Source organism: Mauremys reevesii, linkage group 15 (assembly GCF_016161935.1).
Source record: "Mauremys reevesii isolate NIE-2019 linkage group 15, ASM1616193v1, whole genome shotgun sequence".
NCBI classification, from domain to species: domain Eukaryota; kingdom Metazoa; phylum Chordata; order Testudines; family Geoemydidae; genus Mauremys; species Mauremys reevesii.
Window position 1 is genome coordinate 30,754,116 of NC_052637.1, and position 24,126 is coordinate 30,778,241.

Genomic DNA, 24,126 nt, shown 5'->3' on the forward strand with positions numbered 1-24,126 from the left:
ATGCATTTCTGGATTGCTACTACTCTGCATCACTTCTCCCGTGCTCAGATACTATGTTGATAGGGGCCATGTACAAACCTAGACAGATTAAATCTCACCACAGCTGTAGTCAGAAATGCAGAACAATATTTAATTTAAAACAAAAAGAAAAGACCATGTTTAATCTAGACACTTTCTTACAGCCAAGGTCTTCGCACAGAAGCAGAAAAAGGGAACAGATCCATGCAGCCAGGGAGATGACCTCAAGTCACTACTTTTTAACTGCTCATGCACTGAATTGCACATCTCAGCTGAAGGATGAACTGGCATAGGAAGGTAAGAAAATGTTCAGGGAGAGTGATATGAATGGAGGCTAGCAGTGGCAAGGGGAGAGACTGAGCCTGGTGACATCTGGGATTTTCTAATTAGCCTTGGGAATCCCTCTGCTTCTCCAGGGAAATGGAAATCCTAATGCCAGATTAGGTAAAACAGTATCCTCCTGTTTTATCTGGGTGATATAATTTGCAGAGAGGCTGGATCCAGACAGTTCCTTTGAAAGTTTGCTTGCTCTGGTTGGGGAAGTGTTAGTAATGTACATGAACTTATTAAGAATCTGGTGAAGCAGGATCAGGCTTTCATCCCAAATGACTCACTCTCCTCTCTTCATATTTCACCTTTGACGGGGATCCAGTCTTGCTGCTACTTCCCATCTCCCTGTTCAATAGTTTTGATTGGATCAGGGTTTTGTTTGTTTTTTTAAGATAAGCTAAATTCTGCCCCAGCCTCCTGCTATGTACCCGTATTTCTTGACCAGTTATTCCACCCGTGGAGCAACAGCAACCAGGGCTTAAAACAGAAGCTTTCTCCAAGACAGAAAAGCTTGGTTTCAAAACCTCAGCAAAATTCTAATTCATGGTATCCTGAAGGGTACAAGCTGGACCATCTGTCACATTTAACTCAACCCTGCCCAGTAGAGCAATTTCTACATGAGAAGGTGTGTGGGAAAGACATCCAACCTGCAAGCAGAGCAAAATAAAGCAGCAAATAAAGAATGCCAGCAGGCCTCTGTCATCAGCAGTGAAGGTTTAGGGACCAGCAGGAGACCACAGAGGGAGAAAGGGAAGGATCTTATTGAGCTCACAGTGAAGCAGAAAGAGAACGGAAGACTGGTAAAAAAAAAAAAAAATAGTAACAACAGTACCTGAGAAGATACCATCTCTGTGTAGCTGCTGAGTGTGTCCTCTGAAAACTTAGCCAGCTGTAGCAAGAGAAGAGACCAGTTACTATCAGTGTGCTCAGAAATGGTATAAGGAAATGTCCCTCTCTGAATAAAAACAACAAGGAGTACGGTGGCACCTTAAAGACTAACAGATTTATTTGGGCATAAGCTTTCGTGGGTAAAAAACCTATTTCTTCAGATGCATGCAGTGAAAATTATAGATACAGGCATAAATATATATTGGCACATGAAGAGAAGGGAGTTACCTTACAAGTGGAGAACCAGAGAACCTCTCTGAATAGTGTTCCTTCTGGGAGGTGAAGGAAGGGGCCCTACTCTCTACGGCCATACCAGAAGAGACCTATGGTCCATCAAATCCAGTAACCTGTCTCCAGTGGTCCATGTTATTATTTATCTGTTAAGCATAAGCACCATGCTTGGTGCTGTACAGGACATGGATGAATACATGGTCCTTGCCCTGAAAAGCTTACAGCCTAAAGAGACAGATTAGACCAGTCAGATGCACCAGGAGGCAGCTCTTTCTTAGGCTGATATTTTGAGGCAGAAGGAGGCAGTGCTTGAACTGATCTGGACTGGGTGAAAGCAGGGAGCTTTAAGAAGGGATTTCAAAGGTGGGAAGCTGTAACACCAGGGACACAGAGGAAGGAGGCAGAATGAAAGGGGCTATAGGATAGGAAATGAAATCAGAGATGTAGGCAGCGTGGAATCATGCAGAGCTTGGAAGGGGAGGGAAAATCATAGATGATGATTTCACAATTCAATGTCTTGCATCCAATGAGGGGGAATTCTCATCTTGACAGAAAGAGGAACAACTCACAAAACTAAAAAAAAATAGTGGTTGCAAGTGTAAACAGAATAAAGTCCCCATCAGTAATACTTCCACTTGGGCCAATTTCACAAGCTTAAAAAACAAACATGAGCCAAACCGCTGGGAGAAAAATTACATAGAGAAATGTGAGTGATCATTGGGAAGTATTTAAGAACATTTTAATAAATACCCAAAAGGCCACAATCAAGAAACAAAGGTACACGGGTTAGAAAACCAGCCTGGCTTAGAAGAGAAGTGAAAACAACAATAAAAAATAAAAACAATACATAACAGATGGAAAAAAGAGGAAACTGACAGCAATGAATAAAACGTAGAAGCCAGAAAATGTAGAAAGTTGATAAGGAAATGAAAAGAACACATGAAGAAATCTATAGCCAACAGAGTTACAGACAACAAGGAAGAGGGTTTGGGTTTTTTTTTTGAGTTAAGCATATCAAGAACAAAAGGAACCATGACAACAGGAATGGTAGAATTGTCAACAATAATGAAGATAAAGAAGAAGTGTTCAATAAATATTTCTGTTCTGTATTTGGGAACAAGACAGATGATGTATTCATATCATGTGATAAATGATGAAATACTTTCCATTCCAACATTAACTAAGGAGGATGTTAAACAGCAGCTATCAAAGCCTGACATCTTTAAATCAGCAGTTCCAGATAACTTGCAGCCAAGAATTTTAAAAGACCTGGCCAAGGAGCTCTCTGGACCACTAATTTTGATTTTTATTAAGTCTTGGAACACAGGGGAAGTTCCAGAACTAGAAGGCTAATGTTGTGCCAATATTTAAAAAGGGTAAATGGGGATGACCCAAGTAATAATAGGCCTATCAGCCTGACTTCAATCTTGAGCAAAATAATGGAAAGGCTGTCAGAGGGTGGCTGGCCCCAGTAAATAAAGTAGGTCCAGCACCTCTCTGCCAGAGCAGGTGCTCTCATTTGGCCAATTAAGAGGGTGGCGGCAGCACATGGGGCTATAAAGGACCAGGGGAGAGAAACATGGTGAGTCAGGGGAACCTGAGAGCACAGACCAGTGGAGCAAAGAAAAAGGGCAGGAGGTGAGAGCTGCCAGAGCCAAAAAACTAACTCTGGTTCCTGAGAGAAGGCTGAAGGCAGGAGAGCAGCAGCAGGAGTTGCTTGATGGCTATCAGAGAGACAGAGCCAAGTGTCGGGTAGGGCTGCAGGCAGGAAAGCAGAAGAGGAGCTTACTTGATGACATCTCCAGGGTTGGACTCAGAGGAGCCATGAGAGGGCCAGAGGGAGAGAGGGATGTTCCCCTGATAACAATGATCTCCCAGCAGAGGCTGTGGGAGTTCCCACTGGGAAGAGTGGGACTATATACAATGGATGTCGGAAATGGACCATTTGGGATTTTTGTTGGGAAGCAATTAACTGTGTTTTGGTAATAAATTGGCTCCAAGGAGGGGCATTATTTAAGCAAAAGAGCCTGAAGTGGATTTACTGGAGACTCTGAAAAGGGAAATTGAGGCAGGTGTGCCTGTCATGCCACAGGCAGCTGCTCCAGGCAGGCCATTCTGCTACAGGGTATTACAGGACTGGATTAATAAAGAATTGTGAGGGTAATATAATTAATGCTATCAACAAGGGTTTATGGAAAACAGACCCTGTCTAAATTGATATAATTTTTTGACGAGATTACAAGTTTGGTTGCTAAAGATAATAGTATTGATTTAATATATTTAGACTTCTGTAAGGCATCTGACTTGGTACAGCACAACATTTTTATTAAGGAACTAGAACCAATACCAATACGGGCACACATTAAATGGATTAAAAACTGTCTAACTGAAAGGTCTCAAAATGTAACTGTGAACAGGGAATCATCATTGAGCGGGTATTTCCAGTGGGGTCGCACAGGGATTGGTTCTTGGCCCTATGCTATTTAATATTTTTATCAATGACCTGGATATAAATGAAGTAATTAGCGATAAAGCTGGTCAATGACACAAAGATTGGGGAGTGCTAAATAACGAAGAGGACAGATCACTGATACAGAGCACTCTGGATCACTTGGTAAACTGGGCACAAGCAAACAATATGCATCCCTGTATGGCCAAATGTAAAGTCATACATCTAGGAACAAAGAACACAGGCCATACTTACAGGCTGGGGGACTCTAGCTTGAGAAGCAGTGACTCTGAAAAAGACTTGGACGTCATGCTGGACAACCAGCTGAACATGAGCTCCCAGTGTGACGCTGTAGCCAAAAGGACCAATGCAATCCTTGAATGCATAAACAGGGAGTAAGGAGTAGGAACAGGGAGATTATATTACCCTGTATTTGGTTCTGGTGCAACTGCTGCTGGAATACTGTCTCCAGATCTGGTGTCAACAATTCAAGAAGGATGTTAAAAGTTGGAGAGGGTTTAGAGAAGAACCAAGAAAACACCCCTTATAGTTAAAGACTGAAGGAACTGTATTTCGCTTATCAAAGAGGGGTAACTTGATCACAGACTATAAGTAGCTACATGTGGAACAGAAATTTGAATATTCCATTTAGCAAAGGTATAACAAGATCCAATCGCCCAAAGGTGAGGCTAGGCAAATCTGAACTAGAAATAAGATACCTTTTGTTTTGTTTTTTAAAAAAAACACTGAGGGTAAATAACTATTGGAACAACACGCCAAAATTTCTGGTGGATTCTCCACTAGCATTTTTTAAATTACATTTGGATGTTTTTCTAAGAGGTATGTTCTACTTCAACCACATCTATGTGACTTGAAGCCAGAATTAATAAAGGAAAATCCTATGTCCTGTCTTATGCAGGAGGTCATACTAGAAGATGACCACAATGGTCCCTTCTGGCCTTAAGATTTATTAGCTTGAACTTGATGGGAAGGGGAAAGAAAACAGAGTTACATAGTCCAGCTGACAGAGAGGAAGAGGGTCTTAACTGCTTTATTCTGAACGGAGTAGAGGGAAGAAAGGTGGGAATGGCGAGGCCAAAGAAGAGGCTGCCCTAGTCAAGATCAGAGTGACGAAGACCTGAACAAGCTTTGTGACTGTAGGGACATGGAGGAAGGATCATATTTGAGATGTCATGGAGAAAGAACTGGCAGGATTTGGTGAACTGCTTGGACACGTGGGAAGAAGAGACAGGAGACAGAAAAGGACATACCCAAGGCATGAGCTTGGGTGATAGGATGGAGGTGCCAACAGCAATGAAGAAGGGAAGACAAGGAGTTCCTATTTCACCATTCCAAAGAACCAAGGACAGAAGCTGAGTGATGCTGATAGTGAGCACGCAGAGGGGAAACCACTAAAAGGAGATGGTGAGGGAGCATTTGGATGCAACGGATGCAGTATCTGCCTCATTCTACGCCAGCACAGGGTACAGGTGACTCCCATAGACTTCTGTAGGGAGAAGACTAGGCACCAGGAGAGTATGGGGACACTGAGTCCCACGGAGGACAAGGAGGTAGTCTGAGCAATTGCACCAAAGGCAGAAACTTCATAACAGCTGTTTGAGAAGCAGATAAACACACCATAGTGCACCTGGCTAAAACCACATCGGGAGCAGGTGGGGTGGGGAGGTTTCCAACATCCATTGAATGATCAGCTTATATCTCAGAAAGCTCAGGATCAGAACCCCACCAGCCTCTCCAAGAAAAACTGCTAACCCCTATCTGCCCTTATAGGAAATAACCCTCACCTCCTTAGTCCCTATTTCACTGCAGGGAGCATCCCTGTAATCCAACCCCCAGCAGTTCAAGTGGCAGCTCCCAGACCCCCTGGGGAATAACAGCAGTTAAAAGAGGACATCATCACATCCAGCCACTCACATTCACTAAAGGTTCCTCTGTTCTGGCTATTGCATCACATTTGTCTCAGTTTAGACTCCCACTATAGGATACAATTGTCCATAAGTTGGCCCACAGAACCTGCCTTAAATAGATCTATTTGACTGTGGAATAAACTCCAAGAGAAGAGCTTGGGCCAGCTGAAACTGGCCTGGAGAGAGAACTGGGAACATACTGTTGGGAACAATGCTGTTGCTCCCTAGGGAGATGGGCTGGACATGACCCAACAGAGGTCACCCAACTGTAATTTTTAAGATTCTGTGGATTCACCTGATTAACAGACTGTCCCCTGCGTTCCTCTCACAGAGTCCATCACTTTCTCTGCCCCTCCCTCCACACACAATGATCTGACATGGGAAATACCTACCAGCGAGGTGGACGAGGCCATGCTCATCTGGGCCAGGACTCTGGCTTCTCCACAGGCTGTAGCAAGAACCCACAGGACAGGAAAGAGCAGTGGAAGGATGGGCAGCACGCCATTCACCTGAAAAACCACCATAGATCACCAACAAGAGTCGGCACAGCGATGAAGCAAGAACTGAGGCCAGTCACACGACCTCCTCTTCACCACAGCACAGGGCAATGTCAGGAGCAAAGGATGCAGTTTTCAAAGACCGAAAGTAGTGCAACACACTGAGGAGCCCTGAGGGAAAGACACCCACAATCCATGGGGATTTGCCATAACAGAGGCAGTCAGCAGTTCACCCCCACTTGCAGTCAGTTTTCACAATGGATTTGGCATTAAGCCTTAATATTAAAAAGAAAAAATCCTGGGCAAATAGATTAAACCCCATCCTGATGGGAACACTAGGGATACAGCTGCTGTTCTGCTCATTGTTCAACTGAGTGCTTCACCTGACCTCAGCATGCACAGGGAGAGAAGCAACTCTGAGAAGGCGTGGGAGGTTTGTGTTAAAAGGAAATTAGCTGCAGTGTACGTGTTGGTTAGAAGGGAATGGGGTGGGCACAAGAGACTCCTTTACCTGCAGCTGAAGAAGAGTGTACTGCCAGGAAGCAATTCCAGGAGCCGAGAAAATGAAGCGCACAGCATTGGTGATCAGGAAGCCAGCCTGTTAGTTAAACAGAGGAAATACCCTCAGCAAGCCACCACTTGCAATGAGAGAGTCTCCACTCCCCTTAACACTGCGAGCCCTGGAAAATCCTGGAGGTCAAAGCTGGTTTGTTACTGCATTACCAAACCTTCCCCCCGCACCCTCCACTCCCATCTCATTGCTACACCTTCACTGCACTTCTCTGAGCTACCCAAACTGAATATAGGGTTAGTGACTGGCTGGAACTTCTCATGAAAGCCCAGAGGTTCTTAACTTCTACTGGGATGGTCCTGGCCTGCTCTTCTGGCAACTTCAGAACAAGACTGGTCATCAACAGCAGTGGCTTGAAAGTCAGACCTACCAATACAATAGGGACGGCATACTTCAGCATCACTGACTGCACTGTGAACCTCTCGTTATCCAGAGCTGTCACGGGACGTGACAAAGCCATGTCCAGACACCACCTGAAACATCAAGACCAGTTAGGAGCCCCAGCCCACAGTCACAAAGCCCTAACATTGCCTCTTCCTCCACTATAATCTTTTTAGTTTATCTTGATCAGAATAGTGCTTCATGACGGGAAACTGTTCACTGTTTCAGAGACCCAAAGCCAGGCATTCCATACTATTAGCTTTGCACTTGACACTTGAGTAAATATAATGAACTCCCCTCAACTCCTCAGCTGGTTGACCGCAGCTCTCAAACCCCAGTTTGCATGTCTGGTCAGAATACAGTCAGATACCTACATCTCTAGCTGACCAGAGGGGTCACTGATGTTGTTGATTAAACCTCAGGGAGAAATGGCACTTGCAGAGAATCCCACCCACTCACAGAAAAAAGATCAATAGTCATATGAAAGAGAATATTTCCCACTCAGTTTCTAAAAATGGGCTTTGCCCCCCTGCTGAACCAGAACAAGTAACAATGAAACACCTGCCTCATGCTATCTGCAGCCCTCTCACTCTTCCTTTCTTTGCTCATCCAAGAATTAGCATTTTACTTCTTAAAATTACACCACCCTAAAACGGAGAGCAACTATCCCTGCAAGTTAGTATTCTCTGCAGATCCAAACTTCCGTGCCCATAATTCAGAGATGATGCCTCTGGTTAGAGGGTTGACAGCTAGCCTTGTCCTTGGTCTCTGAGTTGCAAACACAGATTAAAAAAATTAAATAATAAGGAAACTCAGATCCCTATAAAAATGGAGCCAAGTGAAGGGCTTGCTATCAAATGCAGAAATTCTCTGATCTCCTTGCCGCCACCACCACAAATCAATTTGCAGGTGAGGTGCTAAACCAGCAGTTTGGAGAATATGGCTTTCTGTATCCATCTGACCTAGCAGCTGCTGAGAACCAGTGAAGGAGTCCAGTGAGAGTCTTATAACTCTAGTATTCCCAGATAATGGATAAGAGGTAATATCATCTATCTGAAGCCCCCTGTACCGGACTGGCAAAACTCCACCCCTTCTGATATAAGGCTGCAACAAGAACCAAGCCAGCCTGTACAAGCATGAAAAGCAGTATTTAGCACACCTGACATTGTCAATCACTGGGGTCTTTAGGACACGAAAGAGACGATACAGCTGAGGATTCTGAGGTCCCTTCTTCACTTCACCCCTCGGGGAAGGTGGAGGAGAGAAAGGGGGGAACAAGTCTCCTGGCTCCAGAACAATGTGTTCATCATCCTGTTATCAAATTAAAGAAGAAAAGACAGGCAGAAGGTCCAAAGGGTGCACAATCAGACAACTCAGTGGAAACCTCCTGAAAGGCATTGCTGTTTTAGTACCACAGAAATCTGTTCAACACAGGACACGTTTCCTACACCGCTCAAACTATCAATGCTTTAAAATTCATTTGCAAAGTTGCTGAACTGAATGTGAAGCAGAATGCAACACCTATTGCATAATGCAACCCTTACTCCTCAGCATAACTGGCATGTATACACATTTCACAGGAAAGCATCTACACTACGGTGCTAGTGACATAACTAAGGCACCACAGCTGTGCAATTGTAGCACCCACAGTGTAGACATGACCTTAGACAATAAAGAGCATCAAAAGTAACTTTAGACGTTGAATTTTCCCATGTCTTTCTTGCACAACACATTTCCTCCCACCCCCATCTCTAGTACAAAACATGAAATCCTGCCCACTTGCACCTATTAAAGATCCCTACATGCTTTTGTAAGAGAGGCATGTTAATTCTGATGCCCTGGCCAAATTGTAGTTTTGGTAATTTCGTTCCACTTCTCTAAATTAACTATAATAATTGTCCATGTGTGGCTTGTGAATGGGGCACTCTTTTTCATTTCTTGTCCGAAACTGTTGCTGCTGTGCTGTGAACAGCTGCCGCATTCCAGCCCAGAAGTAGTTGCATTACAAGCAGAGAAATGATCCATGTAATTCCTTTATCTGCCTCACAGGAATGTGTAAGGCTTAACTTTTAACATTTGTAAAACAACCTGAGCTCCTTGGCTAAGAGAGTATAAAGTATTAATATTATCTTCATCTCTTTGCCCCAGCATCTTTAATTTTTTCTAATCTAAGTGCTCTCTTTGTTCTGTCAAGTGCTCCTGTTTGTACCACCAACTCTGTACATTCTCTAAACAAATAATTCCACAAGTTTCCATTCTATGAAAGCTGCTTTCAGAGTCAGGAGGAAAGCCAGGCCCTGCTGCTTGTTTTGCTACATTGTAAAGGGCAAGCTTCAGTATCCAAACACTATGAAGGAAGGGTTTTCTGAAACAGCAGGCTGTTCATAGTTTGTTCCCAAATAAGATCTGATCAGTGGATAATTACACCACACATGAGCTAAGATGTTGTCCAGGTAACATTCCCACCAATACTGGCCCCTCCCCATCTTCCCAGATTCCCTGAAATTATTCTGCAATCTGATGGAGATATGCATAGACTCACAGACTTTAAGGTCAGAAGGGACCGTCATGATCAAGCATGATTTTCTAACAGATACGTCTAGATCAGAGACCACTTGCTGTTCGGCAGTGAGAACCTAAACATTTTCTCTTGCTCTCTCAGTCAATTTCTTCCTTAGCTTGTATTTCCAGCCCTCGTAGGCAGCTCATCCACTTTCCCCCCATGTATCCTATACATTATCAGAGAGCAGAAAGGGGAAGGTGAGAGCAGATAAGCCTTTATTTCTCCATATGAAATGCAGGGTACAGTCCCCTTCTTTTATCAGAAAGTCATATTCTACAGTCGAGTTCCATACGGAAATACCATGTTTGTGTTGGGAGGTCTGCCTGCAAAGTGAGTGCAATGAATTCACAGCAAGGGGCAGAGAGGAGTATTTTGCACATGGGTTCATTTAAGATCTTTAGTGACGGTGACTTTCTGCCTAAAACCCATCTTCTGACACATCAGCAACACACACGGTTTCAAAATGGGAAGGTGTCCTATTGAATTATCTACTCAGATGGGTTTAATACAGTTATGATCAGAAGCACAATACACTCCTTTTCTGTCCTGTGGGAGATAAGTAACATTATGCTTTGGCGTCATTTGTGTGACTGCATTGTTGGGGATTGGGGGTTGGCAGGAGAGCTCTTTATATAAAGCACTTTTAGCTGCACAAATGAAGTGCAAGGTGAAGCTCTTGAGTGTTCCCAAGGTAGGAAGAGATCAAACACACAACGAGAATACTGTGTTCTCTGGAAATTGGTCACCAACTAAACCATCCTGGGAAACAATCTTTCATCATGGCACAGAAAGGAGACAAGTGAGTTACCTTAATCCCTCTCAGAGAAGCAAAAGACTCCTGCCCCGGTCTCAGAGCGATAACGTCTCCCTCTACTAACAGGCTGACGGGTAGGTTTACAAGATGACCGTCCCTGTAGGCCCAGTGGAGGGACCAGGATGGGGCAAAAGGCATGTGAAGGTCGGGGTACATGGAGTCTGGCCACTTTGGCTCTTTGCCATCTTCCAGGGTATCTGAAAGCACAGAGAACAGGAAAGAATGAGGAAGAGCCCCACTGGAGAAGGGCTGATGATCCCATAAGGATTTACCTTCCACAGAATGATCCCTCCAGTGCTAATCCCACACAGTCCTTATGATCTCCTGCCATTTCCTTTATTCCCCTCCCGGGGGGGTGGGGAGGGTCCCTCATATTTCCCCATCCTGTACAGACAGCTACCCATAGCCAATTTGCAACATACACAAAACACCAGGTAATACTGAGATGAACCTATGCAAGACAAAAGCCAAGAGAATGTCCCAAAGGCCCCAGGCTGAAAATAATTACTCCACCTTCTGCCAGGCAGAGGCTCCCCACAGGCTTGCTGCCCAAACTTCCCCCACACACGTCTCTTGCTGAGAGGGTGCTGCTGTCCCTATGCTCCCCTCTCTTATGGCTTGCTGGAAGACAGATATTTTTATGAGATGCTCAGAGTCTGACTTACTCCAGCATCCAGACATAATGGCCATTTGCCTTACCAGACTAAGGTACAAAGCATTTGACACTATCGCAGCTCAGCATATCCCATCTAAAGAAGGTAGTGCAGAAAGCCTGGCTCTCAACAGCCTGCCTTTGTATGGAGCAAGACAGGTAATCTAAATACAGGTAATGGAGACACTGAGGTTTGGAGAGAAATCCAACACAGAGGGAAGCTGAGTGTGTGTGCATGACAACCCAAACGGGAGAGGGCAGATAGAGACCTCACCATTTATCTTGTCGATGATGGTCCGGAGCCTACTTTCAACCTCTCTGCGCTTCAGCCTCTCTTGTCGTCCAATCAAGAAGAGGTTCAGGAGGAGGAGGAGGAGGAGTGCCAGGGCATTCACAATCTCAGCACCTTGGCTTTGTAAGGCAACAGGAAATAACCAAGAAGCAGAAGAGGCATGTGAGTAAAGGAGCAAAATATGCTCCCCCGCGCACAGATATAGATGCTCACCTACCTGCCCCTTTATTCTTTCATCCCACTGACTCAAGTATTAACCTTATTCATAAAGAAAAGCAAAGGCATTAAGCCCATGCTTGGTCTTTAGAACAATTCCACTGGAGAAGTTCGACAAGATCTGCTTCGATCCAGAGATACCATTCCCTGGCTGTATTTTATAAGGGTGAGGTCCAAGTGGCAGCTCTCTGCACTCTTCCATGAGGCACCTCAACCCCAGTTCAGTTTCAGGATTATCCTTCTCTACTCCCACACCCCAGGACATCAGGGGGTCTGGTACCACTCTACAAAAAGGAGCTTGTACAGTTCCCGAAAGGAGGCAACCTCATTCTCTCCATCAGATCCATTATGGGATTGTTGAGAAGCGGCATCAATGAGCTCCCAAAACGAGTCTTTGTCAGAGACTGGGGGAAGGAGCTGATGGGGACACGATCTGGGCATGAATGAGCCCAGTGATTAAAAAGAATTAGCGACCACAACGCTAAGACAGCCATATGCACTATTGATACAGTATAAAACTACTCCCACTCCCCCTCAAATAACAAAGGATGCTTTGCTCACCTCCCGTGTGGCTGGCTCCCATAGCAGCACAACAGCAGCAGCACTGCCAGCAGCATCAGAGATGCACCCGGCCAATGGAAACAGGAGCGACGGTTACCATGATACAGGAAACTGCTCCTCCACACCTCCTACAAAGCAAGAGTAGCAGAGAGACTCAGTGTCAGCTAAACACATATCTAGTCCTTTAAGAAGCATAACATAATGGGGGGGAAGGTAGAAGTTCACAGAACCACTGGGGAGTGAACATAGTTTGCAAAAACCCTCAAAACAGTCAAGAGCTTCCCACATCAGTGTTTATCTGAGTGCTAACACGCTAGCAGTGGATCAGATGACTGGCTTGGGTGAATGCTCACTGCCTTGCAATGCCCTAGCACAATACAAAGGCGGTTGTGCCAGGATTTCTCATTTCCCATTGATCCAGAGAGGAGAACAGACATTTTTAAAATGTAATTACTACAAATAGGATGCTAGAGCTTTGTATTTAAATGTACATGACACCCGACCAGTAGCTGAAGCCTCTGGAGAGTGTGTTAAGCCTCATAGCCCCATCTGCTCTAAACAACCCCCTTTGTGCACTGAGAGACACAACTCTGGAGCCTCTCTCTACAGAGATCATATTTCAAATACAGGTAAACCCCAATTTTACAAAGCTCTTAGGGGCACAGGGAGAAGGAAAAGGCAGCAAACATTCACCTTCCTAATGCTGGAAGGGGCGGGAGGCTGACTAGGTAGGAGTTTCAGCTTTTGCTGCTCTGAAGAATCTCTAGGTTGAAGTTAAGCTTCTAAATTCCACAACTGCACAGCTGCAAAGGAGCTATAACCTTGCATAGCTCCTAGCATTAGCCCCAGGGAACTTAGAAGCTCCACAAAAGCAGACTCTAACGTAACTGACCTTCAATTAACTCAGAGTTTTAGCTTAACAAGGGTTCGGAAAGCTTGGGGATGCACCATAGGTCCTTTGTGCGATCCATACGGGGAACTGGTCTAATTCCCAATTTCCAAACTTTAGGGTTTTGAGAGACCAATAGGGAAGGTCAGAACCTACTGTGGGCTTTTTTTTTTTTTTGCCTCACCTTCCATGAAATCACCTTCTTCCTTTCCTTCTGATGCCCCTCCAGCAGTGCTGACAGCTGGTCTCTCAGGATAGTGAGGGCCTTCTTTGTGGTCAGGCCCAAACTTGAGGTCATCTCATCCTGGAGAGCAGAAAACAGTCTATTTAGTGCTTCACCATCATATTTCTTGGCTTTTTCCTGCTGGCAAAGCACTACGTCCCCGAATGCCTTGGCATCATCTGCAATGTTCTCACCATCCCATGAACTTTAGACTGGCCTGCTGGAATAAAAAGCCAAGATGATCGCAGGCAAGAAACACATTGGTGAGCACTCCAGCTAAATGCTCCATCACAGCAGGAGAGAGACAAGGTCCAGAAGACAAAAGTGTCTCTGGCTGACAGAGACTAGGAATGCTACAAAGGGAGCACGCTTAACTCCCAGAAGCAAGGGAGGTTTAAACTGATATCACTTTGTTAGCGATCCCAGGTGATTTGCCAAGAGCAGGTTATGAATTGATCTCCTAGCTGCTATCCCAGAGAAAGACCACCTGTGTGCAGGAATGAAAATAGGAGCCCTTCAGGTCACCACTCCATTCTAGATCAGGTGCAAGTGTCATAAGCTCTATCTGTTGAGTCCCAAATTTGAGACAAAAGCTAAAAACAAGCAGCACAAGATAGATAGTTAGGCTGAAATTTTAATGATGCAGGATACATTGCTTTTCTTTTAATGTTTCATTTTTTAAATTTTTTAACAAGTTTACAAATCCTCGCCATACAAATATCAGGAACAAAAACTACAACAGTTAGCTTTTGTTTAGAGACATTATACAGGAATATAATCCTCAGATCTTTCTATTTAATATGTTACCATATTACAGAGTGAGCATCATTACAAGGCCTATAATATGTTGCTTCTAGTGATTTTATTAAACTACGTAAGTTAAAGCTCTATATACACATATTTAACAGACCAGCGCTATCAAATGTTAATATTAAAAAAAACAAAAGTATGCTTTTTGTTTGTTTGTTTTTTTAAACAAGTGAATGTACTTTGAGCATTGAATAAAAGGTAACCAAATATCTAAGTATCTACCTGCCCTCTTTCTATTTTACTGGGTACATAACTGATGTGTTAATTTTTCCATAATCTCCCTTTAAAAAAAAAAAATCATTCCTCAATGGTTGGTAGGGCTATTTTTCTTTATCCAATGAGAGACTACCAACAACCGAGCAGCTACTAGGAGATAAGAGATCAATTCTTCTTTCCCCCCCGTGTGACCATTTCTGCCCTAGAAGGATTACCAAAGGATTATTTGGTAATACAAATTTGTGATATTAGGTTATGCAAGGGTAGGCAACCATGGCACGCGTGCCGAAGGCGGCACGTGAGCTGATTTTCAGTGGCACTCACACTGCCTGGGTCCTAGCCACCAGTCCAGGAGGCTCTGCGTTTTAATTTAATTTTAAATGAAGCTGCTTAAACATTTTTTAAATCTTATTTAATTTACATACAACAATAGTTTAGTTATATATTAGAGACTTATAGAAAGAGACCTTCTAAAAACGTTTAAATGTATTACCGGCACGCGAAACCTTAAATTAGAGTGAATAAATGAAGACTCAGCACATCACTTCTGAAAGGTTGCTGAGCCCTGGGTTACGGATTGCATCCCAAAACTCTCTAACAATAGGACATGTCCACCATACATGCATAAAATCTCCTCTTTCACCACTATTTCTCCCCCATTCAATTTTTCTCTCTCTCTCTATATATATAAATATATATATAAACCTGAATGGTGAGAGATACCTTTGAAACAGTAACTTAAAGAATTTTTCTTTTATTGTGCTACAGATTGAGGTTGCTGGTCCTTTTTTCTAGATCAAACCAGAATCTTCTAGGGTAATTTGTCTATCCACCTCCTTTTCCCAGAGTGCTATATATAGACACTTTTTTGTTAGAAAAGCTGTCTGCAAAGACTGATATAAATTAGTTATAATTTTTGTTTCCTAATTGATCAGATGCCATCTCTTCTATTAAAATTAGCTTTCTGTGTTACAGGTTTCTTAGAAAGTTGAGAAATATAATGCCTCACTTGAAAGTACCGGTACAAGGGGAGAGTGGGCCAGTTAAAGTTAATTTTGATCTCTAAATAAGTTAGAAATGTTTTGGTTTGGTTTTTTTTACTGAATAGCTGGCCCACCATGTGTATTCCATGGCTCTCCCAATCTTCAAAGCTCTCTTGTTCACAATTTGGGTTAAGATCTGGATTATTTGTAATGGGTGTAATTGGCAAGGGAAAGGAATTTATCTCATGTGTAGTTCTATCCTAAACACAGCCTTTGCTAAAGGATGTGCGTAAACTTCTGGAGGATGAGATTTTTATTTTTTTTTAATTAATCCACGGTAGTTTAGCAACATTCTCACTGCCACAATTATTTTGTTTAATAAATACCCCGTTTGGCTGGGTTAGAGCATCCCAAATTCACTACTACTTTGAGATGGCTGGCTAAGTAGTACCACAGAATATTTGGAACAGCTAATCCATCCTGTTTAATGGGCCTGTATAGAGTATCTGCACTCACTCTTGGTCTTTCCTTATTCCATAAAAATTTTGACATCCTCTATATTCCTCATAGGGTTTTATCTGGGATAATTCCAGAAAAGTTTGGAAACAAGAAAGATATCCTTGGCAGAATGCTCATTTTGGCTGCGGCTATACTTCCCCACCAAGAAATTAAATACTTCCCTCAGCACCCCAGATCTTTGTTCATTTCTTGAAGTTGTGGTTTGACACTACATCATAGAGCTCTCCTGTGTTGTTTGAGATTTGAATTCCCAGGTATCTTACAGAATTTGTTGCCCGTTTGTACCCAAATGTTTTCTGGAGGAGAGTCTTTTCAGATTCTGGCATTTCAGTATTTGGCTTAATTTACTTTAAATCCAGACACTTTACCAAAGTTCTAGATTTCTTCAGAAACTAACTTGAGAGAAATATTGGTTTAGATAAAAATATTACATCATCTGCATGAGACACTATTTTCTGATGTGACCCTGCAAGTTTTATTCCTGTGATGGATTCATTTTTCCTTATCCTCTGTACTAAAGGTTCCATGTCCAGTGCGATAAATGAAGGAGACAATGGACATCCCTGCCTAGTCCCTCTGTGTAATTCAAACAGCAGAGATTCAACACCATGAACTCAAACAGTTGCTTCTGGGATGGTGTAATGAGCAGTTATTCATTTAGCAAACTTGGGGACAAAGTCCACATAGGGCAGGGCTTGAAACAGAAAGTCCCACTATTCTATCTCCTTTCTCTGCGTCTAGTGACAATAAAAGAAACAGATTTTTTTTTTATTTGGTATTACGGATCATTCCAAGTCCTCTCTTAATACTGTCTGAGATTTGTCTATCCTTAATGAATTCAGTTTGATCTGGGTTTATATAAGCTGAGAGCATAGACTGCAATCGGCTAGCTTGTATTTTTGCTAGAATCTTTATGCCATGATTCAACAGTGGATATGGGCCTATAGGAAATGCATACGGTGAGATCTTTTCCATCTTTAGGGAGAATAACCATACTTGCTATTGCCACTAGGATTTCTTCTTCTGTTATTTCTTTATCTAAAGAGTCTTAAAATTTTTGATTATCTTTGGAAAGTCTGTTAATTAAAAAAATAATAATCTGGAAGTAACTTCAGAACTTGGAGTATCTGAGGTATAGAGATTTTTATAAGCAGCAGCAAAAGCAGCACATTTCATTAAGGTGCGTAACTATCTTTTTGCTGATTGTTCTATCTGGTGGAATAATACATTGCTCTTGAATCCCTTTAAACTATCACTTTTATTTCCTTTTTCAGAAACTTCTGCTTTGTATACTAAGGGCTTTTTCAGTGGCATCGGTCACCAACATATTCAATTTTCCCCATATATTTAGTTAATTGTTATAGATGGTTTTGAACCTGTGGTTTTATGCATGTCTTGCAACCTTTTTATCTTCTGCTGTAGTTCTATTTTTTCTTGAGCTCTCTCTTTTTTCAGGTGAGAGGCTCTGCTTATCAACTGACCCCTAAATAGTGCTTTACCTGCCTCCTGGAGAAAGCCTCTCTATGTTGTCAATATCATTTATCTGAAAGTACTGAACAATGTCCTTTTTAATTTCTGCAACCCAATCTTTTTCTTGGAGGAAAAAGCAGCTCACTCCCCCCACCCCCTCCGCCACACACACACCCTCAAAAAGTGATCACTGGGACCCATCCCAGCTATCAAGTATCACTTTACTGGTGCATGATCTGACCATGTAATGCTGCCAATTTCTGCAGATCGTGTCTGCTTCATTAAGGATTTACAGATTAACATTACATCTATTCTAGTATATAACTGATGAGGGTGTGACTAAAATGTGTAATCTTTTTCCACTGGGTTCAATTCTCTCCATCAAGGTGCCAAATTGAGCTGTTGGCACAGAGAAGTCAATGCTGCTCCCGCTTCCCAATCCCCCTGGTCTTTTAAATCAGATTTGTCCCAGTCAGGAATAGATGTGCAACTGAGGTCTCCACCAAGTACAATTTCCCCTTTCCCAAAGTGTTGCAGTGTTTTACAGAAGTCCTTTTGGTTGAGAGCATACACTGAGCCCTCCATTATTAGTTACCCAGCAACTGTGTCCTTCAACAATCTAAATCATCCCTCCTGCTCCTTACATTGAACTTTAACTTGAAAAGGTACATGTTTATCAAATTTTATGCCCATTCCTCTTTTCTTTAGCTGAAACAAAACATGTCTCTTGAAACCAATTACATCTTTCATGCTCATAATTTGCCCCTCCTGAAAATAAGTATATTGAAGTAAAATAATCTGAGCGGGGATTTTAAAGTTCTACCAGGGCTTTTTCCTTTTCAATTACATGATGTAGCCCTCTGACATGCAAACACGTCACTTTAAAAGAAAGAACCATTGAGAGTAACTATTCATTTAAAAACTTGAAATTATTGTGATTTTGTAGCTGTTTGATGGCATGGCCCCTTGTGTTGTCATTGTCTCTCTTGTGTCTCTTATGATGTTGCATTCAAAACTGTGTGCCTGAATAGGGCTTGGGTTTGTGTTTGTACACTTCCATATCTATTTCTTGTATTAATTCCCCCCACCTTCCCAGTTCCTGCCCCTCTTTTGCATTCCCCTTACTTGAAATCCACAAATAAAAACAATATAACATGTAAAACAGTCTCCAAGTGACTATGCTTTGCTGAATCCTAAACCCCTGTACTCTCTCCAAGAACACTTGGGCTGTTTCTCTTGCAATCCAAAGGAGGTGCATTCTCCACCTATGGGACCTCACCCCCCACCCTTAGGGACAGATTCATCATCATCATTCATGCCCGTCACCCCAACCAGATTACCACCTGATTATTTTGAGTTACAAGGAGGATTTACACAGACCCTCTAAAGACTCCTCCCCCTACCCCATCCCCCTTTTCTCCGGTCTGCTCCATTCTTGGGATTTCATCCCTTACCCTCACCACCAACTCCCTTCTTATTGTCCTTTATTTCCTCTATGTTTTAAAATACAGTACACAGCTTTTACCCATCACCTCAACTAAAGCAAATTTAATACTACTTTCTTTACAACACTGATATAGTTACTGTTCATTCCTAGTGACTCCCAAGAAATCCCTTCTGGTTAGTCTCTAAGATATGCCTTAAGTATCCGAGTTCTCTTGTTCAGCTTTACTTCTGCCATTGCCAATGTATTCTCTAGAGTGTTTTGTCTTGTCTTTTCCTATCTTCTTTTTTTTGTTTCATCATTTCCTAAGAGTTTTTTTAGCAGCTTATCTGTAGTTACTACCTCTGGAGAATCTTCATGTACATCTGAGGTATGGATTTCTATCCCAAGAGACTGGAGTGTATTTTTGCCTTGTCTGAACACACAATGTATAATACTAATTTTGGAAACTGAATGAGAGTTTAAATGGGAATCCCCACGTGTAGCAAAAAAAAATCTGCCCTTCTGAGTGCTGCTGTAATTTCCTTCAGCTCTCTTCTCTTTTTTAAAGTTAGGGCAAAGAGGTCATGGAAAAATTGCAGCTTATGGCCTTGGCGTATGAGCTCTGAATGCACTCAGATTTTTTTGTAATTAAATTTTTCTACTAATGATCATGAAATTTCACAATTAGGTCTCTGAATTTATAAGGCCCAGCAGGGGGAGTGGCGTCCTGTGTGCTCTCTCCACTTTTACACCTTTCAAAGAGCTCAGATGAAACAACTCCAGGATCAACATTTTTACCTACTGAATTGGACTGTCTCCTTCCACATTTTCAGGCAGTCCCTTACTTGAGAAGGAACAACATCAGAATCAATTTTCTATCTCTCTCTGCGCCATCAGTGCCATGCAGCTCTGTTTCTCTTTCACTTACTTCTCTTAGGCCAGTCTCTAGCACAATGACTTGTTCTTCCAAGACAGCAACTTCCTTCTATACTGCAAGAAGCTTAGTTGTCAGATCCTCTCTCATGGACTGAAACTCAGAGATCATCTCCAGAATGTTTGCTTTGGTAGCCATTTGATTTTCCTCAGCCCTGCTATCTGTGCTTGATTTGTCTGCCATGTGTTCACTTGGAGACAGAAAAGTAGGCATCTCTCTACACTGTGACCCAGAAACACTCTTCTTAGTGAGGTATCTTTTTAAATGTTCAGATTTTCTTGGAGAATCTAGCCTCTGAAACTCTGATCTGGTTGGGGTTTTATTTGTTTTTTTTGCAGGAGTTTAGTAGGTATAGGGGTCAATGGAGGCAGACTGCTTTGCTATTACAGTAGAACCTTAGAGTTACGGACACCTCAGGAATGGAGGTTGTCTGTAACTCTGAACAAAGCACAGTTCGGGCTCCAGATTCAGCAGCTGACACTCCAGACCAGGCTTCAGCAGCAGCTGAGCTCCCTCCTCAGCTCCAGCAGCTTCTTTCCTGGGTCAGACTGAGTTTGCAAGTTTGTCCAACCTCCGGGGTGTGTGTTTGTGCCCCTGTGTAAACAGTGTGTTCCCCTCCCACTGGGGAGGGGTGGTGAAAGCGGTGCAGGCCCCAGCGCTGCTCCCAGGGCCGTCCCTAGCCATTTAGGTGCCCTACTCAGCCCCCCGCCCCCCAGGGTCTGGGAGGCAGGAGCTGTGGGGGGCCACTTTCCCCAACCCGAGCGACATGGCTGGGGCCGGGGCAAGGGAAGCGGAGCGGGCTGGGGCTGCATTGCTCTGCTTCCCACCACCAGTGAGTGCGGGGGTCACTGGGGGAAGAGGTGGAATGGGGGCAGGCTGGGGGCAGAGCAGGGGAAAGGGTAAGGGGCAGGGCGGAGGGAGTCCGGGGCCCCACACCCTCCTAGGGATGTTCCTGCCCCTTGAAGTGGTTGCAGCCTGCGGGGGGAAGAGGGGGTCAGCCCAGGGATAGGGCTGGTTGCCGGGGCTGGTGCTGTCAAGTATGCAGCACACCGTTGCCTAGGGCACCATGAAAATTGGGGCAATTTGGTGCCCCAAATTTCATGGTCCCCTAGGCAGCTGTGTATGCCTAAGGACGGCCCTGGCTGCTCCTGCTCTGCTGGCTCCAGCTGCCAGTACCAGCATCTTCACCTCTTAGCTGTAAGTGGCTGCCCTGCGCATGGGGGTTGGGTGGGGATAGGCAGCCCAGATGTGCCTACCTTTAAGATGCAGCACTGTCACGGTACAGTATTTGCTCTTTTTGTGTGCATCTCTCTCTCTGCTGCTGCCTGATTAGTTACTTCTGGTTTCACATGGTGTCCGGTTGACCTGTCAGTCCATAACTCTGGTGTTTGTATCCTCAAAATTCTACTGTATCCCCGCAAAGTTCAGGATTTGGGCAGCCATGTTATTCTGCCTCCTGCAGGTCAGCCCAGGATAAAGAGCTGCATAGTTAAGACAACAAGAGTCCACAGGAGCAGGTTATAGAAGGCGGTTACTGAAAGAGCAAACAAGTGGCCATTTGATGACCATAATAGAAGTAATGTTACTACCAGACTACTTACTTTCACATTCCAGTACCGTATCACCGTTAGGCCTTAAATAATCCCTGGCTGTTTCTATGCATATTCTGGGCAGTGGGTTTATGAAACACTGCTGGATCAGAATACAACTAAGCCCTTGTGGCTTTTCTCCATTAGACTAATAACCACCTCTGTTGAACTGGAAAATTGAACTGGCAGTTTCAGATGAGATCATGAGGTTAGGACCAAAAAGGAATATAAAAATATTACTTAAAGGCAAAATGAAGTACAGTGGAGTTTTGGAATAGAAGTCCCAGCTGGAGCACTTATAGGAGAGTGGATGCAAACACACTGGTGGTACTGACATGTGTCACGGAACATGGGCTACCCCACATCTTGAAAAAGCTTGAGTGAACTTCACCGCTTAACACAAGTGAAGGCCTATTTAACACTAGCCAGAACCTGACACAATGCAGGCAATCACCATCCAAGCTTCACACCCCCACCTCACCCATTGACACTGCTCTGCCAATTTAGCTCAATCAAGAGCAGCAGCTTCTCCTGCTATTGGAGTCACAAGCTCCTCAGATAGCTGAGCCAATGCAGTTCAATCTCAACCATTCCTGCTATTCAAGGCCTGCACACGCACACACACAGAGCTCTGCAAGTGCACCTCAGTTCTGACGTACACACTCTTGCTATTCCAGATCTGGATAGGATTGCGATGTGCATGGATATCTACAGGAAACTAAGCTAGGCTATTAAATGGACTTTCACTGGTGATGCAAACCAGAATTTGAATCTGGGTTTCAAGGGCTGAGAGACAAATGCTCTAACCCGAGCCACACTCTAGAACCCACCCACCTAGCCCCTTCCCTGCTCTCTTTTAGCAGATGAAGTTGCAAAGCATTTTGCAGCAAAATGAAAATCTAAAGCAGAAATTTATTGCAAGGCAGAGACTGAGATACTGCCTGAACTGCAGCTTTGACAGAGCTAAAAATAATCCTACTATAATTCTCATTCTCTGTGATGGTGATAGGATTAGAGGAAACAGTTCCGTGTTTTTCTGGAGGATTCTCTGCAGCTTGAGGTCTTCAAACCACAATTTGAAGCCTTCAATAACTCAGACATAGGTTAGGGGTTTGTTATAGAAGTGGATGGGTAAGATTCGGTGGCCTACTTTGTGCAGGAGGTCAGACTAGATGATCATAATGGTCCCTTCTGACCTTAAAGTCTATGAGACCAGGTAACATCAATGCAGACCTCAACATAGGAGTCTGACAAAGATTCCTAGCGGGCAAGAGGGCAGGCAATTTCGCCCACAATACACATGCTACTGCACCACTGGAATGCTACACACAGAAGGGACTGAGCTTGAGGTGAAGGGCACATTAAGCTTTCCTTCTTTCCATGCCCTAGTGGTTGTTTGGAGTATAGCAATGTACCCAAAGAAGGTTGCTCATTCTGCCAGCCACAGGTAAGGACTGATACTATACAACAACAACTCCTCTACTATACAAAATAAAAGGCAGCAATAATGACAGAGATTGTCACTGAAAAGCACAGTGTGCCTAGACACCACTGGGCTAGTTCCAACAGATGTACCAACAAGCTACGGAGGAGACTGGAGTGTGGTAGGACTACACTCCACACCAATGCCTAGTACAGACACACGTTCCCAATAAAGAGGAAATGTCATGTACACAGCAGACGAAGGAAGGAGAAGCAGGTATAAAGTTCTAGATGGGTCCCTGAAATACTCATGTGCCCCCTTCAAGCTCTAAATCTCAGAGCTGGAACGCCTTCATTCTTTTGCCACGGGGTCACTCTATTTGAAGTGAAGGGTAGGTGCACAAAAGAAGACTCTTGTGGACAAGGGTAGGAGGCTTAAAAAGGTAATAAACGGAAAGAGAGTTATGATGGGGAAGTGGAGGGGAGAATGCTAAGAGAGGAGATGGATCACCAAAACAAACATTACCCTATCTGATGGAGACACCTAACGCACCAAGTCAACAGCAAAAGCATCTAGCACACCACTGGCACATAACACGAGTGACAGGCATTACTTATAGACCCAGACACAACCTTTCAGGATCTCAGGTCAATAACAAGGGAAGAAAGTCCAGGAATGAAGGGGACAAGCAGGGAGAACTATCTTGAGCTCATGGTAAGAACAGTTTTAGGTATGATGCCTGTTCAGTGACCTGGACTGTAAAACCCCCTGACACACACATACACTCCACACTGAATAAACAGGAAGGATGATTTTTTGGTTCAGACATTGGACTGGGACTCAGGAGAGCAGAGATCTGCTGTTGGCTCTGCCACAGACTTTCTCAGTTCTACATCTCTAAAATGGGGATAATAATCCTTTCCTATCTCACAAGGGTGTTGTGAAGATACATACATTCTTTTATGAGGTGCCCCGATACAGCAAAATCTGTCACTGCACACTCCCATCCATCCACCCCATTCAGTGATCAGCATCTAAGGAGACAGATTGCAAATACACTAAAGCACACCTTTACATTTTTCATATGGCACAACAGACAGCTCTTCAGCATCTCAGAGATGGATCTCTTCAGCCTTTCATCACCTGCAGGTGCACTTCCTTAATAAGATAGAGGGCTGAAACTCCACTGGTAAAAAAGCAAATGCACCAGTGAGATGGCTAGTCCACTAATAAAAAATCTCAAACACTCACTT

General features: G+C 43.6%; 1 protein-coding gene across 5 annotated transcripts in view; it reads right to left on the reverse strand.

The window, feature by feature from the left end:
- The window catches only part of TMEM94 (transmembrane protein 94), a 99,887-nt gene that overhangs the window by 32,726 nt on the left and 43,035 nt on the right, over positions 1-24,126 (reverse strand). For 4 of the 5 annotated variants that reach the window (XM_039500975.1, XM_039500977.1, XM_039500978.1 and 1 more), the window contains 9 exons: positions 13,465-13,584; positions 12,392-12,519; positions 11,597-11,733; positions 10,665-10,867; positions 8,453-8,604; positions 7,283-7,385; positions 6,853-6,939; positions 6,237-6,353; positions 1,181-1,237 (listed from right to left, as the gene is read on the reverse strand). In XM_039500975.1, coding sequence (XP_039356909.1) covers positions 1,181-1,237; positions 6,237-6,353; positions 6,853-6,939; positions 7,283-7,385; positions 8,453-8,604; positions 10,665-10,867; positions 11,597-11,733; positions 12,392-12,519; positions 13,465-13,584 — 1,104 coding nt within the window. Of the gene's footprint in view, positions 1-1,180; positions 1,238-6,236; positions 6,354-6,852; positions 6,940-7,282; positions 7,386-8,452; positions 8,605-10,664; positions 10,868-11,596; positions 11,734-12,391; positions 12,520-13,464; positions 13,585-21,117; positions 21,343-24,126 lie in introns of all 5 variants that reach the window. The other variant, XM_039500979.1, reaches the window with a different exon arrangement.